The sequence below is a fragment of the Aquarana catesbeiana genome, linkage group LG02 (assembly GCF_042186555.1).
Source record: "Aquarana catesbeiana isolate 2022-GZ linkage group LG02, ASM4218655v1, whole genome shotgun sequence".
Lineage (NCBI taxonomy): Eukaryota > Metazoa > Chordata > Amphibia > Anura > Ranidae > Aquarana > Aquarana catesbeiana.
Genome location: NC_133325.1, coordinates 530,703,136 through 530,715,546, shown reverse-complemented (window position 1 = coordinate 530,715,546; position 12,411 = coordinate 530,703,136). Strand labels below are relative to the sequence as shown.

At 44.1% G+C, this 12,411-nt stretch overlaps 1 protein-coding gene across 7 annotated transcripts in view; it reads left to right on the top strand.

The window, feature by feature from the left end:
* Positions 1–12,411, top strand: part of ZC3H11A (zinc finger CCCH-type containing 11A) — a 754,301-nt gene that overhangs the window by 182,133 nt on the left and 559,757 nt on the right. For all 7 annotated transcript variants that reach the window (XM_073615852.1, XM_073615851.1, XM_073615846.1 and 4 more), the window contains one exon: positions 10,585–10,708. In XM_073615852.1, coding sequence (XP_073471953.1) covers positions 10,585–10,708 — 124 coding nt within the window. The remainder of the gene's footprint in view (positions 1–10,584; positions 10,709–12,411) is intronic.

The window sequence follows — 12,411 nt, the reverse complement described above, 5'->3', positions numbered from 1 at the left end:
ATAAACATCTTCATATCTTGCATAGTTACCAGTCAAGTTGCTTCAAACGACTAAAGATGGCCATGATGTACAGGAGTTGTCCCCTCCCTTTTCTCCTTTGTTTCCCAGACGGCAAGCCAGTCCCCCAGAGAGCAGATTTCGAGTCAAATTGCCTTACAAGGGATCACACAGAAGCTACCCCCAGACAATCGGAGGAGGGGGGGGAAAAGGTGTGTGCACTGCACCTGTAGTAAAGTAACAGTACTAAATTGAAAGCGAAAACAGAAAGAGGGATTGCTTATTCCCAAAATGGTAGAGGAAATGACAAATTACATTAGCTATAGATTACACCAATGTAGGTTGGGGTTCATGGATAGGTCCACCTATGTGCAGGGAGCAGGATAACAACCAGAGGAAAAAAAAAAAGGATAATAAATAAAATAGAAATAAAAATAAAATGAATGAAGGGGCTGAGGAAAAGGGAACAATGGGGGGGCGGAAAAAATGGTGAGGGGAAAGGGAGGGGGGAGGGAGGGAGAAGGAAAAAACAGATGAGGGGGGAGGAAGGGGAGCGAGGGCAACAAGTGTAGTGTGCAGGGTGCAGGAAGGATGAAGGGATAGGAACGTGTGGCAAGAAGGGTCCGGGGATAGCAGGCAACCTGCAGACATGTAGGAGCCATCCACCAACAACAATATGTATTTGAAAAATACCGGTGATCGTATTGCAGGATTGAAGTAAAATGAGATACCAGTTGAAAAGTGAAAAAGTACAAGCCAGCCATGAGGCTGGAGAAGAAAGGAAAGGGCTGGGGGAGAGTGAGGGAAAGGAGTGATGGGAATGGGAAGGTGATAGTAGTGTTGGAAGACCATGAGTAATGGCGGATGTGAGTGACAGAGCAAAAGTGAGCAACCAAACCACTACGTGAAAAGTTAAAGGAGTGCTGCTGAAAAGTAGTGTGATGAGGGCAATACTAATTACCTTTCGTAGGAAACGATTGATCAGATAACAATGCCAGCGACTCTGAAAGATTGTGAGTATATTGGCATTACAAAGTGGATGGATAGGGCTAAAGAATGCAATTAATCGTGATGTGGAACACACATCAGGAAGAGCAGTAGGAGAGAGTATGGGTTTCTTACCAAGTTGTCTATAGTGGTAGCGTACGGGCATTCGGCGGGATTTGGAGGTTACAATGAGCCTCCCCCGCCGCCCGGTTTATTTATCTAGATGCTGATTGATTCCAAATGCTCTCAGGTGCAAGTGCCAACCCACTCCCTGATTTCCTCCCCCAATTGAAGGAAAGGGTGGCGCCTGTAGGCGCTCGCTGGGTGGCCCCCCCCGGCGTTCCAGAGGAATCATCTTCCCGGGTCCCCCGTCGCTTTCGCCGCAAGTGCGTGGCGCTGTGACGTCATGCGCATAACACCGTGCGCGTGTGAGCACAGCGTCCGGAAGAGATCCGGGATGCCGCTGGCAGGGAAGAGGAGAGGTGGTGGTGGGCGCATCAAGGAGGCGCAGGGCCCTTGCGCCATCCCTCTTACCCTGCCAGGAAGGCAAATATGACGCGGACCCGCCCCCCGGACGGAGGACATCGCCAACCGTGTGGGATAACCAGATCAACATCTCCCCCCATAAAAGGATGGGTAGATGGAAGAAAACAGAGGAAGGGAGGGAGACTGAGGAGGGGAAAAATATGCACATCTTGTCCTTGGACGATGACTGGAAATTCAATTTCCATATAAATTATAAATGATCCTTTAAAGCAAAAAACAAAAGCCAGTTCATAGTTCTCTTCTTGTTTACTACAATAGATTATGCTATGGTTCACTAAATATGTAAATACATTTTTATTATAGAAATGGCGACTTGTAAACAGTATACACCTTAGAGTCAACAAAGGATCATTTATAATTTATATGGAAATTGAATTTCCAGTCATCGTCCAAGGACAAGATGTGCATGTTTTTCCCCTTCTCAGTCTCCCTCCCCTCCTCTGTTTTCTTCCATCTACCCATCCTTTTATGGGGGGAGATGTTGATCTGGTTATCCCACACGGTTGGCGATGTCCAGGGGGCGGGTCCGCGTCATATTTGCCTTCCTGGCAGGGTAAGAGGGATGGAGCAAGGGCCCTGCGCCTCCTTGATGCGCCCACCAGGTGGCGGCACCTGGTTTGGGCGCTCTCCTCTTCCCTGCCAGCGGCGTTCCGGATCTCTTCCGGACGCCGTGCTCACGCGCACGGTGTTATGCGCGTGACGTCACGGCGCCACGCACTTGCGGAAGCGACGGGGGACCCGGGAAGATGATTCCTCCAGAACGCCGGGGGGGGGTCACCCAGCTTGCGCCTACAGGCGCCACCCTTTCCTTTAATTGGGGGGAGGAAATCAGGGAGTGGGTTGGCACTTTGGAATCAATCAGCATCTAGATAAATAAACCGGGCGGCGGGGGAGGCTCATTGTAACCTCCAAATCCCGCCGAATGCCCGCACGCTACCACTATAGATTGCTTGGTAAGAAACCCATACTCTCTCCTACTGCTCTTCCTGATGTGTGTTCCACATCACGATTACTTTGCATTCTTTAGCCCTATCCATCCACTTTGTAATGCCAATATACTCACAATCTTTCAGAGTCGCTGGCATTGTTATCTGATCAATCGTTTCCTACGAAAGGTAATTGGTATTGCCCTCATCACACTACTTTTCATCAGCACTCCTTCCACGTTTTGGTTTGTTGGTTTGGTTGCTCACTTTTGCTCTGTCACTCACATCCGCCATTACTCATGGTCTTCCAACACTACTATCACCTTCCCATTCCCATCACTCCTTTCCCTCACTCTCCCCCAGCCCTTTCCTTTCTTCAGCCTCATGGCTGGCTTGTACCTTTTCACTTTTCACACTGGTATCTCATTTTACTTTAATCCTGCAATACGATCACCTGTATTTTTCTCATACATATTGTTGTTGGTGGATGGCCCCTAAATGTCTGCAGGTTGCCTGCTATCCCCGTTCCCTTCTTGCCCCACGTTCCTTTCCCTTCATCCTTCCTGCACCCTGCACACTACGCTTGTTGCCCTCACTCCCCTTCCTCCCCCCTCATCTGTTTTTTCCTTCTCCCTCCCTCCCTCCCTCCCTCCCTCCCCCCCCCTTTCCCCTCTCACCCCCCCTTTCCCCTCTCACCCCCCCTTTCCCCTCTCACCCCCCCTTTCCCCTCTCACCCCCCCTTTCCCCTCTCACCCCCCCTTTCCCCTCACCCCCCCTTTCCCCTCACCATTTTTTCCGCCCCTCATTGTTCCCTTTTCCTCATCCCCTTCATTCATTTTATTTTTATTTCTATTTTATTATCCTTTCTTTTTTTTTTTTTCCCTCTGGTTGTTATCCTGCTCCCTGCACGTATGTGGACCTATCCATGAACCCCAACCTACATTGGTGTAATCTATAGCTAATGTAATTTTGTCATTTCCTCTACCATTTTGGGAATAAGCAATCCCTCTTTCTGTTCTCGCTTTCAATTTAGTACTACTGTTACTTTACTACAGGTCTAGTGCACACACCCCTCCCCCCTACGATTGTCTGGGGGTAGCTTCTGTGTGATCCCTTGTAAGGCAATTTGACTCGACATCTGCTCTCTGGGGGACTGACTTGCCGTCTGGGAAACAAAGGAGAAAAGGGAGGGGACAACTCCTGTACATCATGGCCATCTTTAGTCGTTTGACGCAACTTGACTGGTAATTATGTAAGATATGAAGATGTTTACACATAAATCTAATGCATTCCATAGTTCCTGTTTTATTTCGTGCTGTTTAAAAAAAGATTGTGATACATGCTTATATTTTTGCAGCTGTTAATCATCTGTCCTCTGAAGAAGACCCATTGGGGTCGAAACGCGTCAGGACATCTATAACCACTTTTTGACCTTGTTGCTTTGGTTATACTGTACTTTATACTGTTGCCGGCTTTTTAACAATTTTTGTACCACAGCTCATGTCTTGACTTTTAATGTCAGAAGTTACCACTTTTTATAATCTTTGTACCAATTAAAATTATATTTGACCATTCTACTACTCTTTCGAATTATATATCATTGGCTGCATTAAATCCCCGTTAGGGGGGTTCTCTGTTCTTCTTCTTTTTTTTGCATCTTGTGGGGTGCGCAACCCCCGTACCCGTAAGTCTCCGAGTGTCCCTTCCTTTTCAGTGTCAGGAGGAGGCCAATGACCCCGGATCAAAAAAAGTAATTTGGAGCATAATTGCCATACATGCAAGGTATCTCCTTGCTAACCGCAACCTTGGAAACATCTATCAGAGTAGTTCAGGTTCTCTAAGGCTATTCTGGTTGGAACCCAGTACCATCTGAGGAGAACTTTGTGAGCTACTTTCTGTATATTTGTATTAATGATACACAAAAAGCAGTTTGCCTCTCCTCCTGTGGAGAAGGGGGTTGACTTATAGACAGCTTCCAGAAAATCCACAGAGATACTATTTTGGTTGGATCCGAAGCAGGGTCCCTCTTCCCGGTTCGCAGTTGGATTGGGTGGAATGGCTTTCCTGTCGAGAGTCAATTTTTGGCTGGGAGAGGGCCCGGTTTGTTGGCGCTGTTATAAAATCTGTTAGACCAATGTAGGCCTTTCTCCGCTCTTTCTGCCAGGAGGAGGTCCAATTCATAGCCAAAGTCTTACGTTCTTTCTTAAGGTAAGGCATATGGTGTGCCTTCCATTCCTCCTCTGTCTGAGCAAGGAGAGCAGAGAGCTGTTGCATCCTGCGTATTATATATACCGTATTTATCGGCGTATAACACGCCCCCCAATTTAAGAGGGAAGTTTTTGTTAAAATTTTTTTTTTTTTTTTTTTTTAAATCACTTTAAAGCAAAATAATCAACGCAGCTTGATTAGTGCCCATCTGCAGCCTAATCTGTGCCCATCTGCAGCTTCAGTGCAGCCTGATCTGATTTTATTTATTTAAAGTTGTCCATTACACCCCAAAATACATTCTGCTGCTTATCCTGAGTACGGTGATACCACATGTGTGAGACTTTTTGGGAAGTAACTGTGTACAGGACCCCGAAAACCAATCACCGCCTTCAGGATTTCAAAGGGCGTAAAATGGTGATTTTTACTCCTCACTACCCATTACAGTTTCGGAGGCCCTGAAATGTCAAGTTGGCACAAAACCCCTTCAAATGACCCCATTTTGGAAAGTAGACACCCCAAGGTATTTGCTAAGAGGCATGGTGAGTATTTTTCAGCTCTCATTTGTTTTTTAAAATGAAAAAGGAAAAGGAACATGTGGTGTTTTTTTTTGTTTTTTTTTTTTTGTTTCTTTGTTTCTTCTCTTTTCAAAACTTTGTGACAAAAAGCGAGATCTGCAAAATACTCAAGCACGGGTTTGTGCTATCTTGGCATTTCATGGCCTCCGAAACTGTGATAGATAGGAGTGAAATCAAAAATGTACGCAGCTAGTCCCCCAAAAATTCCCACGCTTGGTATCCCCATACTCAGAATAAGCAGCAAAATGTATTTTGGGGTGTAATTCCACATATATCTATGGCATGTGTGAGCAATATATAATTTCAGTGACAATTTTGTGTAAAAACTTCTTTTTATTTTTTGTAATTTTTTTTCAATCACTGACAAAAAATAAAATATTCAATGGGCTCAACATATGCCTCTCAGCAATTTCCTTGGGGTGTCTACTTTAAAAAATGGGGTATTTTGTTTTTTTTTGTACTGCCCTGCCATTTTAGCACCTCAAGAAATGAGATGGGCTATCAGAAACTAAAAGCTGCCTAAATTCCAGAAAATGTACCATAGTTTGTAGACTCTATAACTTTTGCGCAAACCAATAAATATATGCTGCTTTTTTTTTTTTTTTTTTTTTTTTTTTTACCCAAGACATGTGGCTGAATACATTTTGGCGTAAATGTATGACTAAAATTTAGTTTTATTAGATTTTTTTTTAAAGTAGAAAATATTTTTTTTTTCAAAATTATTCAGCCTTTTTTCATTTTGTATCGCAACAAATAAAAATCCCAGAGGTGATCAAATGCCACCAAACTGTAGGAGGTACAAGATGTGGAGCCCACAAGCAAACTAAACTTGGGTCTTTCTTCTGCAGTGCCCTTTTCTCTGGTTTGAGGCCTGCATTGAGAAGTACAGTGTTACTTGAACTGTATTTCAGGATTTCCTTGTCTTCAGCTGAGAGAGCGTGCAATAATTTCAGGACTTTACATAGTCACAGAATCTTTCATTAAGGTTTTCATGTTATACAATTTAACCACTTGACGACCGCCTCACGCTGATATACGTCAGCAGAATGGCACGGGCAGGCAAAACGCTAGTTAGGAAAGTAAATATTTAGGTTCACCGTCAGCGTTTTATAGCGACAGGGACCCCCATATACTACCTAATAAATGTTTTAACCCCTTGATTGCCCCCTAGTTAACCCTTTCACCACTGATCACCGTATAACCGTTACGGGTGACGCTGGTTAGTTCGTTTATTTTTTATAGTGTCAGGGCACCCGCCGTTTATTACCGAATAAAGGTTTAGCCCCCTGATCGCCCGGCGGTGATATGCGTCGCCCCAGGCAGCGTCAGATTAGCGCCAGTAGCGCTAACACCCACGCACGCAGCACACGCCTCCCTTAGTGGTATAGTATCTGAACGGATCAATATCTGATCCGATCAGATTTATACTAGCGTTCCCAAAAACGCAGTGTTAGCGGGATCAGCCCAGATACCTGCTAGCACCTGCGTTTTGCCCCTCCGCCCAGCCCACCCAAGTGCAGTATCGATCGATCACTGTCACTTACAAAACACTAAACGCATAACTGCAGCGTTCGCAGAGTCAGGCCTGATCTCTGCGATCGCTAACAGTTTTTTTTGGTTGCGTTTGGTGAACTGGCAAGCACCAGCGGCCTAGTACACCCCGGTCATAGTCAAACCAGCACTGCAGTAACACTTGGTGACGTGGCCAGTCCCATAAGTGCAGTTCAAGCTGGTGAGGTGGCAAGCACAAGTAGTGTTCCGCTGCCACCAAGAAGAAGACAAACAGGCCCGTCGTGCCCATCATGCCCTTCCTGCTGCATTCGCCAATTCTAATTGGGAACCCACCACTTCTGCAGTGCCCGTACTTCCCCCATTCACATCCCCAACCAAATGCAGTCGGCTGCATGAGAGGCATTTTCTTTATGTCCTCCCGAGTACCCCTACCCAACGAACCCCCCCAAAAAAGATGTCGTGTCTGCAGCAAGCGCGGATATAGGCGTGACACCCGCTATTATTGTCCATCCTGTCCTGACAATCCTGGTCTTTGCATTGGTGAATGTTTTGAACGCTACCATTCACTAGTTGAGTATTAGCGTAGAGTACAGCATTGCACAGACTAGGTGCACTTTCACAGGGTCTCCCAAGATGCCATCGCATTTTGAGAGACCCGAACCTGGAACCGGTTACAGTTATAAAAGTTAGTTACAAAAAAAAGTGTAAAAAAAAAAAAAAAATATATAAAATAAAAAAAAATAGTTGTTTATTGTTCTCTCTCTCTATTCTCTCTCTATTGTTCTGCTCTTTTTTACTGTATTCTATTCTGCAATGTTTTATTGTTATGTTTTATCATGTTTGCTTTTCAGGTATGCAATTTTTTATACTTTACCGTTTACTGTGTTTTATTGTTAACCATTTTTTTGTCTTCAGGTACTCCATTCACGACTTTGAGTGGTTATACCAGAATGATGCCTGCAGGTTTAGGTATCATCTTGGTATCATTCTTTTCAGCCAGCGGTCGGCTTTCATGTAAAAGCAATCCTAGCGGCTAATTAGCCTCTAGACTGCTTTTACAAGCAGTGGGAGGGAATGCCCCCCCCCCCCACCGTCTTCTGTGTTTTTCTCTGGCTCTCCTGTCTCAACAGGGAACCTGAGAATGCAGCCGGTGATTCAGCCAGCTGACCATAGAGCTGATCAGAGACCAGAGTGGCTCCAAACATCTCTATGGCCTAAGAAAACGGAAGCTACGAGCATTTCATGACTTAGGCCCCTTTCACACGATCGGACCGTTCAGGTCCGCCTGTCAGTTTTGACGGCGGACCTGAACGGGCGATCCATGTTAGCCTATGGAGCGTCGGATGTCAGCGGAGACATGTCCGCTGACATCCGACCCCGTCCGATCCGCTAAAAGCAGACGTATGGCTCTACGTCCAGATCCGTCGCTGGCGGATCGGATCGGGTGAGATCTGACGAAAACGGACACGCTGTCCGTTTTCGTCCGATCCCTCCATAGGCGGCAGCGGCGCCTGACAAGCCCCTCCCCGCTCAGTGAGCAGAGAGGGACCTGTCATCCGCCGGCTCAGCGGAGATCAACGGACAGATCTCCCGCTGAGCCGGCGGACAGAGGCGGGCTCCGTAGAAACGGAGCTCGCCTCGTGTGAAAGGGGCCTTAGATTTCGCCGGATGTAAACAGCGCCATTGGGAAATTGTGAAAGCATTTTATCACACCAATCTTGGTGTGGTCAGATGCTTTGAGGGCAGAGGAGAGATCTAGGGTCTAATAGACCCCAATTTTTATAAAAAAGAGTACCTGTCACTACCTATTGCTATCATAGGGGATATTTACATTCCCTGAGATAACAATAAAAATGATAAAAAAAAAAAAAAATGAAAGGAACAGTTTAAAAATAAGATAAAAAAGCAAAAAAACAATAAAGAAAAAAAAAAAAAGCACCCCTGTCCCCCCTGCTCTCGCACAAAGGCGAACGCAAGCGTCGGTCTGGCGTCAAATGTAAACAGCAATTGCACCATGCATGTGAGGTGTCACTGCGCACGTCAGATCGAGGGCAGTAGACCTCCTCTGTAAATCTAAAGTGGTAACCTGTAAAAGCTTTTAAAGGCTTTTAAAAATGTATTTAGTATGTCGCCACTGCATGTTTGTGCGCAATTTTAAAGCATGTCATGTTTGGTATCCATGTACTCGGCCTAAGATCATCTTTTCTATTTCATCAAACTTGTGGGCAATATAGTGTGTTTTAGTGCATTAAAATTTAAAAAAGTTTTTTTTCCCCCAAAAAAATGCGTTTGAAAAATCGCTGCGCAAATACTGTGTGAAAAAAAAAATGAAACACCCACCATTTTAATCTGTAGGGCATTTGCTTTAAAAAAATATATGTTTGGGGGTTCAAAGTAATTTTCTTGCAAAAAAAAAAAATAATTTTTTCATGTAAACACTTTGTCTTCAAGTGGTTAGAAGAGTGGGTGATGTGTGACATAAGCTTCTAAATGTTGTGCATAAAATGCCAGGACAGTTCAAAACCCACCCAAATGACCCTATTTTGGAAAGTAGACACCCCAAGCTATTTGCTGAGAGTCATGTCGAGTCCATGGAATATTTTATATTGTGACACAAGTTGCGGGAAAGAGACAAATTTTTTTTTTTTTTTGCACAAAGTTGTCACTAAATGATATATTGCTCAAACATGCCATGGGAATATGTGAAATTACACCCCAAAATACATTCTGTTGCTTCTCCTGAGTACGGGGATACCACATGTGTGAGACTTTTTGGGAGCCTAGCCGCGTACGGGACCCCGAAAACCAAGCACTGCCTTCAGGCTTTCTAAGGGCGTAAATTTTTGATTTCACTCTTCACTGCCTGTTACAGTTTCGGAGGCCATGGAATGCCCAGGTGGCACAACCCCCCCCAAATGACCCCATTTTGGAAAGAAGCAATTTCCTTGGGGTGTCTACTTTCCAAAATGGGGTCATTTGGGGGGGTTTTGTACTGACCTGCCATTTTAGCTCCTCAAGAAATGACATAGGCAGTCATAAACTAAAAGCTGTGTAAATTTCAGAAAATGTACCCTAGTTTGTAGATGCTATAACTTTTGCGCAAACCAATATACGCTTATTGACATTTTTTTTTACCAAAGACATGTGGCCGAATACATTTTGGCCTAAATGTATGACTAAAATTGAGTTTATTGGATTTTTTTTATAACAAAAAGTAGAAAATATCATTTTTTTTCAAAATTTTTGGTCTTTTTCCGTTTATAGAGCAAAAAATAAAAACCGCAGAGGTGATCAAATACCATCAAAAGAAAGCTCTATTTGTGGGAAGAAAAGGACGCAAATTTAATTTGGGTACAGCATTGCATGACTGCGCAATCATCAGTTAAAGCAGCGCAGTGCCAAATTGTAAAAAGACCTCTGGTCTTTAGGCAGCCAAATGTTCCGGGGCTGAAGTGGTTAAATAACATGTCATAGATATGTTATTTATCATTATAAAAGAACATATTCCACACTTCTTTTTTACGTTTTATTTATTTTTTCGTGCCTTCCTATTCCAAAACTCAAGTGGTTATGGATAAATACACATTCATAAAAGTGTTTAATCGAGCTGATCTCATCTCCATGCATATCTTAAAATAATTTAAACTACTATATTTATTTTGTTTATACTTTTGTTTTACACACAGACTTATCCAAGGTTGTTTGTATGATTCTGATACAAACATATGATTGCATGTTCTTTTTTGGACAAGGAATTTGTTTAAAACCAAAAAGGACATATTTGCATATTTTCTATATTAGTACTGCTTAAAAAATGTATTTGTTTTCTACAGAAAAAGCGCAGTACGATACCTTGCTTTTGGGAAAACCAGCTTTCTGGCTGTCGGAAAGGAAATTGTGCTTTCCACCACACTAAAGGTCGATATGTAGATGGTGTATACATACCTCCCTGTAAAAGTAAGTAGCTCTTTTCAGATCTTTAGAGTCTTACGCAGCAAATAGCATGTTGAGCTGTGCTGCACTTCTTGCTGTCAGCAAACATTGGGGGACACATTGGGTAGACCACTCTGCCACTGGAGGCTGGACATCAATAAAGTAGGCGGCTTTGCTGCTCCTCATACGCTATATACCTTCCTGCACAGCCAGCCAGAGTTTGTTCATCTCGTTGTCCTAAGTAGTAGGGAAAAAAATAAAATATAAAAGTGCACTCAAACACTTGTGACTGTTTGAAATAAAAAACTTATAGTTGATTTACATATAAAAATATCAGCAATAGACATTTCATACCTGGTGATAGAACAGAACCCACAGTTTCTTTTATTCAAACTCTGGATCATCAGAAGTTAATAACACCTCTCTCTGCATCTGCTGCTACTCCTCAGAAGATCAGGGAAATCTTCAGCTGACAGAAATAAAGAGGGAGCAGACTAAGTGCTGTACAGATTATAACTTTAAAGTGGTTCTCAAGTCTGAAGGTGTTTTACCTTCATGCATTGTATGCATGAAGGTAAAAAAAAAACCTGTGTGCAGCAACCCCCCAATACTTTACCTGACCCTCTCTCGATTCAGGGATGTACGAGAGCATCTGAGACAGTAGTGGGGGGAGCCATTGGCTCCTGTTGCTGTCAATCACAGCCAGTGAGCCAATGAAGAGAGAGGGGGTGGGACTAAGGCACAGCTCCATGTCTGCAGCAGCTTGGGTGCCCCATTGCAAGCTGCTTACTCTGGGGGCACTCGACGGGAGGGGCCAGAAGCGCTGGCGGTTGACCCCAGAAGTGAAGGATCAGGGCTGCTCTGTGCAAAACCACTGCAGAGAGCATGGAAGTATGACATGTTTGTTATTTTTTTTTAAATTGCCTTTTAAAGTGGTTGTAAACCCTTAGAGACCACTTTTTGCTACAGATAAGCCTATAATAAGGCTTACCTGTAGCTACCCAGGATATCTCCTAAACCTGCACGGTTTAGGAGATATCCCCTGTATTTGCATGTGCCGACGTCATCGGCACATGCGCACTGAAGCAATGGCACGTACATGCCGTTGCTACTGTTAGACTGTGCCGTTACCGGCGGTTCATGCGCGGGAGTGGCGTCATTGCGGCTCCAGCCAATCACAGCGCCGGAGCCGCGATACCCGGAAGTAATTCCCGGTGCTGTGTACGGGCACCTCAGTGAAGGCTTCGATCTCGGGTGAGTATTATATAATGAGCTAGTAAGCTATGCATACTAGCTCATTATGACTTTGTCTTACAGGTGTTAGGTTTTTTTTTTTTTTTTTTTTTTTTCCCAATGTGGGTTTACAACCACTTTAATATCACTTCATTAGGAAATATAAAAGCAAATTGGCCACTTGCATGATTCAGAAAGAAAAGAGCATGTAAACATTCATCCCTGGTAGAGAAATCGCTCTGCCCAGATGCTGTGATCCCAGACATTGGCGCTATCAGATGGAATTAATTGCTGCAGCTAGAGGACAAGCTCTGTCAGACCACACACAGGCACTGTGTATAGCAGGAAACTCTCAAGGATGATGTCGTGCACTATGAGAGGGCCAGTTGACATGGCTTAAAAAGACCTCCTTCGAGGAAGTAAAGTGGTCACTTATACATTGGAAGGGGTAGGGCCTGAGCAGCAACAGTGCCACCCAATTTAAACTGTTTGAG